This window comes from Bison bison, unplaced genomic scaffold (assembly GCF_000754665.1).
Source record: "Bison bison bison isolate TAMUID 2011002044 unplaced genomic scaffold, Bison_UMD1.0 scf7180017864284, whole genome shotgun sequence".
Lineage (NCBI taxonomy): Eukaryota > Metazoa > Chordata > Mammalia > Artiodactyla > Bovidae > Bison > Bison bison.
This window is the reverse complement of record NW_011494856.1, coordinates 410,226-416,820: the sequence shown is the minus strand read 5'-3', so window position 1 is coordinate 416,820 and position 6,595 is coordinate 410,226. Positions and strand designations below refer to the sequence as shown.

At 51.9% G+C, this 6,595-nt stretch overlaps 1 protein-coding gene across 2 annotated transcripts in view; it reads left to right on the top strand.

The window, feature by feature from the left end:
* The first annotated feature begins 2,222 nt into the window (after positions 1–2,222).
* STIM1 (stromal interaction molecule 1) overlaps positions 2,223–6,595 on the top strand; it is a 206,220-nt gene continuing 201,847 nt past the window's right edge. The window contains exon 1 of one of the 2 annotated variants that reach the window (XM_010849444.1): positions 2,223–2,911. In XM_010849444.1, the coding sequence (XP_010847746.1) occupies positions 2,779–2,911 (133 nt within the window). In that variant the 5' untranslated portion in view covers positions 2,223–2,778. The remainder of the gene's footprint in view (positions 2,912–6,595) is intronic. The other variant, XM_010849443.1, reaches the window with a different exon arrangement.

The following is a 6,595-nucleotide window of genomic DNA, read 5'->3' as shown; positions in this document are numbered from 1 at the left end:
TCTCTTAAAGATGATCCAGCAATACTGAGTCCACCTTCCTGCCTGCCCCCAGGGTGCCCCAGTCCCTACCACTCCCTATTGCTCTCATCTACTTCTGTCAATAAGATTAGCTATTTTCCCACTTTGCTGTTTGAGTTTAAGGCTATGAGTTTATCAGGGGCTTATCTTCTGTTAGGGCCAGTTTTCCAACATACAGTTGTTAATAAATATTTGTACAATCAAATGAATTAACTTATGTCAACCAGCTTTTGTGAGCACTTACTACATACAGGGCCTGTGACTGGATGGCCATTTCCCAGAGATGAATAAAGCACAGGCCCTAACGTCTGAAAAGTCATAATCCAGTGGGGTGGTGGAAGACAGATATGTATATGGTCCAATTCTGGACTTGAGGTGGTTGAGTAGAAGTTTCTGAGGAGAAGATCTTAAACTGTATCTTTCAAAAAATATATATTTATTCATTTATTTGCCTGTGCTGGGTCTTGGATGCAGCACATGGGATATCCCATCTTTGTCGCAGCATGCAGGATCTTTAAATTGCAGAATGTGGAATCTAGTTCCCTCACCAGGGATTACTCCCCTGCCTTGGGAGTGCAGAGACTCAGCCGCTGGACCACCAGGGAAGTCCCTTGAATTGTATCTGGAAGAATGAGAAGTCAGCCTTGTGAGGGAGTTGATGGGGGGGCCCTGGAGGGGAAGAGAGTGTTTTAGGTAGAAGCCACAGTAGCTACGAGGGCTGGGAGGTGGCTGAGATTCCATGTGCTTGAGGAACTTAAGACCAGTGTTACCGAAGTTTAACAAGAGAGTGGGGAGAGTGGTAGTAGATGACGTCGGAGGTGTATTTTTATATTAACAGCCTAACTCTTAAGCCCGGCAGCTGTTGGGCAAATCCGTGTTCCCGATCTTCAGAGGGCTTGCTCAGAACAGGTAGCTGGCTTAGCACTGTCAGGGTAGGGCCGGGGCCTAATCCCTTCTCCTGCCGCCGGTGCCAAGGACAGGGCAGGGCACAGAGCAGGTTTCAGTAAAGATCTGCTGACAGCACACTTGAGAAGAGAACAGGAAGTGCAGGCTCTGTTGAGGGAGGCCCAGACGCTTCTCCCTCTATATAGGGGCACTCGTTCTCAAGTCGCTACCACCCTCAAGCCACACACAGAGCTGGGAGAATGAGATGCAGGGAGGAACCTACACCGGCCCTACCCGCAGAAACCTCAGAGGGGAGGGGGTAGGGGGACGGGTAGGAAAACGGGCTGAGAGAGTTAAGGGAGGGCATCCTACTTAGCTTGGATGGCGGGGGGAGTGGGGGGAAGCAGGTCAGGAAGGCAGATATGGGGCCCTTTGGCCATTTAGGAATGTGTGGGGCCATTTTACCTATACAGGTTTGGACGCTTCGCTTTGTTTTCTGGCATCATTCCTTCTGAAAACACTAGCAGGCCCCAATGAGTTTCCCCCCGGGGCGGGTCCTCGCTCTAATTCCCCAGCCCTCTGCAAAGGGGCACGGCCTCCCAGCGAGCTCCGATCCGGGCCGCATAACCTAGCTTTGCCCACCAGGGGCCGCTGCACAGGGGTGACTAAGCGCGCGGGTTCCTAAGCTGCAGAGAGGCGGAAGCCGATTGGCTGCGGGGCGCGGCGAGAGGGGCGGAGCCTGGGATGCCGGCCGGGAGTAGGGGGCTGGGAACGCGCCCCCGGCTGAACCGGGCTGGGTCGTTGTGGCCTCGGGCAGTACCCGGCGGCAGTCGTAGTGTCCAGGCCCTCTGCCCTGCCCGGCTCTAGAGCTGAGGCGAGTGGATCGGCACCGAGGCCCGGAGATCCGGGCTACTGTCATCATCGTCGCCGCCGCCGCAGGCCTGGGTTACCTGAGCGACTTGCGTGTCAGGGCCAGCCAGCCAGTCCGTTTGCGGGCGGTTAGCACGGGAGAGACTCTAGTGGGCCAAAGGGAGGCTTGGGACCCGACCCTTGGCTGGGGAGAGGGATCCTAGAGGAGACTAGCGCTGGCCGGGAGAGCCCTCCAGGGTCTGTGGGCGCCGGACGGCTGCCTACAACAGGTTATTCCGGGATAAGCCCAGCGCTGGGGCGGGCCCGGGCTTCGCTGGGGGCCGGGCGGCGCTGGGCGGGCCTGCGGGAGAGCACGCCCCGCCCGCCCCGGGCCCGCCCCGCGCCTCCCGCCGCACGCCCGCGAGCCTCTATCCCGGGCCTGGCCCGTGCGCGTCCGCCTGCTGAACCTGGGCACCGCCGGCCGGGGCACGGGACTGGGCGGGATCGCTGACCTCGGCCTTGGAGGCCTGGGATCCCCGAGCCACCCGCTCCCGCGGGGGCCTCGAAGTCGCACGCCCTCCCCGAACCTGCGCTGCTCGCGGATTCCCGGCGGGGCGAAGCCAGGTGCCCCCTTCTTCTCCTCCTTTTTCTCCCTCCCCCACTCCGGTGCCCGCAGGAGGTCCCGCCCGCTCACCCACTCCCCAAGGGGTGTAGCCGGCTGCGGAGCGGACAGCGGCTCCGCGGCCACCTTGTCCAAACTCTCCGGAAGCGGCTCGAGCTGACAGGGCACTCAGGCCGTCGCAGCTCCAGCGGACCCACAGTTGGGCCGGAGACGCCGGCCTTCCTCCCGCTCCCAAACTTGGAGCACTTGACCTTTGGCTGTCGGAGGAGGCAGACGCGCGGGTGGCTGGACAGCTGCGGCACCTCGAGGGCATCTTGCCTGGGGTTCCAGGACCGGGCTCCCGACTTGGCCTCTGAGATCCTGAGGTGTCTCCATCAGGCGCATGTTGACTGAGACCTGGAGTCATGGATGTGTGCGCTCGTCTTGCCCTGTGGCTCCTTTGGGGGCTCCTCCTGCATCACGGCCAGAGCCTCAGCCAAAGCCACAGCGAGAAGGCGACCGGCTCGGGGGCCAATTCTGAGGAGTCCACTGCAGCAGGTAAGGCCTTGCCACGGGCAAGAACTGAGTTGCCCAAGTGGGGAAGTTTGAACAGTCGGTTCTACACTTGTGATTGATGGAGGACCCACTCATGACACTGCCAGTTTTTAGGAGTCCAGGGAGTTCTTTCCGTTCAGGAGCTACTGCTGATGTCTTTTGAACAACTTTCTTCATCCCTTCTCAGGATGTCTTTTGTTGGCAGAGAAAGACGGTTTGCTTCTGGCGCACCTTGGCCTTTCAGATCAGCGAGTCAAGACCCTGTCTCAGGACTACTTGTCTGGAATAATGGCCCGGGCAGATGATAAGTCTATTGCTCTTGGCCAGTTTCAGCACTTGGCAGCACAGGGGAGGTTGAGGCTACTTGGACTGGGCAGGGAAAGTCAGGACTGAGCCAGCTTTATTACTCTGTAAGTTAGTGTTGAGGTGTGCCTTGCTGTTCCAGTGAGTGTGGGAACCCTATTTCCTCCCTGCCCTTAGGTAATCTGCTGTCTCCTAGCTGTGCCCATTTGAAATATCAAAGCAGTTCCTTAGATGGAATGCTGTTTATCACTAGGGAGTTAAATGGACTTTTCTTGACATAGGCATGATATAATTCCTGGGACCACTTGTTGACTTACTCTGTTTCTTCTGACTGATGATGGTAGGAGTTCCACAATATTTTTGATCTGTCCTGCTTTTTCCTGTGTACTCATCGAGCCTTGTCAAAAAAGTAGGAGCCCTGGTGCTCTGTTGCAGGAAAAAAAAAAAAAAGCACCTTTAAAATTCAGTTGTTTTATACAAGGCTTAGAAGGAATCCAGTTTTTTACCCTCATGTCTCTCACGCTGTCACTGGGATCTGCCCAAAGCAGTGGGCTGCAGAGTAAGGAGAATTTATAGCTGGATTCTTTTCTACGGATGGGCAAGCTCAGGTGAGGGGTAGCCTCAGTGAATACCCATTGATACAAGGAGGAAAAGGAAGTGTCATGGTGGCCAGGAAGTTTCATGGATGGATTCTGGGGCTGGCTTTGGTGGTAGACCCTTTCTTAGGTAATCCCCCTTTAAGTTCCTTGACTGGGCTGGGTGTGATTATAGGTACCTCAAGGGTTAACTTACAAATGAGGCCAGAAGTTGCCTTATGTATAAGCATGGCACCTAGGATGTAGCTTTGAAGATAGGACCTCCTTGCATATTGATCCTGTTTCTCCACACATTGTCTCCTTGGCCCCTGAAACTAACTGAAAGCTTGGTTCTCACTGGGCTGTGAAGGGGAAGACTAGTAGGCCGATGTAGGTCAAACTGTGAAGAAGACTTGAGGAGCATTTCTGCTGTCCCAGTGACATCCCTGTTTGTAACTAATAATATGTTCCTTTTTCACCCTAAAATGAGTGCCTGATGTAAAATGAATATATATATATATATTTTTTTTTTTGGTCAGCGAGGAACAGTTCTATATTTTAGACACGTGCTAAAAGGGATGAAGTTTTGAATTTAGGCACTAGCTAGCTGTCAGGAAGATTTGTGTGTTTGTGTATGCCATAGGTAAGAGGCATTCCTCATCTCTCATAACTACCCCCTGAATGAAGCTTACGGAGACAGCCCTCCACACAATGTATTTTAGAGGCCTGGTTATGTTGATTATACTAAAGCTTCTCTTTTGGTTTTTTTCTTCCTCTCAGTTCAGAAATTACTTTCTGTTGTCACAATAATATTGAACCCCAGGCAGGAAATCTTAGAGACCCAGGTGCTGGGAATGGCTATGGTTTGTGGTAAACTGGAGGCCCCAGCACTGTTGTCCTGGTAGGTTGTCCCTTTTTGCCTGTCTGGGGCTTTGTCTCCGACTCAGATAGGAACTTGTTTTTGCAGAGAGGTAGTCTGGGCTCGTGGATTCGGTTTGGTGAGGAGGTTTTTACACAGCCTTTCGATTCCCTCTGTATCCTCAGAACTCAGGAGTTTTACTTAGCCTTAAAACAGCCACTTTTCTAAGTCAGAGTCAACATATCTAGTCAATTTGTAGGTTTTCTAAAGTTTGTATGTTACAACCACACAGCTATTTTTCCCCATGAAAGTCTTGCAAATGCTCAATTAGAATGTGGGGCAGGTGGTATTATCCCTGTTTTTATTGTTGAAGAAACTGGGTCCTATGCTCAGTTTTCTAATCTTAGGACCTAGCCTTCTTCCAACTTCGCAGGCCCTGCCCTGTTAAAGGAGCACTAAGCAAGGGCAAGAGAATGTTAGTTTCCTCCTGGTGAGTTAGTGGGCCCTAGTGAAAGATCCAATAAAAGGGCTTTATTTTTCTCCTCTGGAGGGTCTTCTGCAGGGGCCAGAAAATTGCATTTTTTGTCTTGTTGGATGTATATGCCTATCATAAAGGTCTAGCTCTCTAGGGAAGGCAGTGCTCTGCTAGGAGAACTTACTGAGCTGTAGAGAAGCCATTCCTGTCACCTCTGGCTCTTTGGTGCCTGTATACCCAGCTGTGCTAAATTACTTTTTCAGTAAAGATCTGTGCTTCATGGTGGTGCTGCTCTGGGGCTGGCACTTGTGAAACTGGCCTGAAATTGATGCCTGGAACCTCTCTTAGTCTCTGGACCCCGTTGTCTCTAGAAACTCAAAATGTTCCTGCAGAATGTGTGTGAGGGGTCCCACATGAGTCTGGGGTTGTGACTGCCAGTGTTGGTTGAGGGCCTCTACTCAGAAACTGTGGTTTGACTCAGCAGAGCTAGAACAGGGCCTTGGAGGAAAGGCATCTAGGCAGTCTACAGAGTGCAGGTTGGCTTCTCAATCAATTGCTAATGGAGTGGGAGGCCAGAGTCCTGCCTGCCCACCCAGCTAGCTGCTGCTGCCTCCAAGGCTATAAATGGCCTGGCCATCTTGGTGGCTGTGCTAATTTTAGCTGAGGGTAGCTCCCGGAACTGGATTGGGGCCAACAGCAGGTGGGTGGGGCTTGGCTGAGACTAATACTGGGAGATGGGCAGAGGGTCACTCTAATCCTAGGGCAGCTAGGACATCATCTGCACCTATACCTCAGCTTTGACAGTCATCCTTAACTAGGTTAATTTATTTAGCAAACATTGGACAGTGCCAGTTCATGTGCTCTTTATTCAGCAAATATTTGAGTGTCTTCTCTGGGCCAGGCTCTGTGTTTGGTGTTGGGAGTTTATTTATTTAAATATTTGTTTGTTTGCTTATTTATTTATCTGACTGCGCTGGGTCTTAGTTGCGGCACACAGCGGGATCTTTGATCTTTGTTGGGGCATGTACCATCTTTAGTTGCTGTATTCGAGCTCTTAGTTGCAGTATGCAAACTCTTAGTTGTGCCATGTAGGATCTAGATCCCTGACCAGGAGTGGAACCCTGGTCTCTTGCATTGGGAGTCTTAGCCACCGGACCACCAGGGAAGTTCCGGTGTTGGGATGAACAAAACGGACATGTTCTCTGGCCTCGTGGAGTTTAGAGTCTAGTGGGAAGATAGAAAATAAATAAATAAATGTAGTATCTTGTGGTAGGTACTGTGGAAGAAAACATGGAGTGCTGTGGCACAGAACGAGAGGAGGAAAGAGAGCTAGCTAAAATAGGAACCTAGTGCCTGGTAAGACATCAATAACATCACTAACATCAACAGTAATAGCAATGGACATTTTTTAGTGCTTACTGTGTGGCAGGCACTATTCCAAATATTTCTTTTAATTCTTAAAACCATTGTGTGTG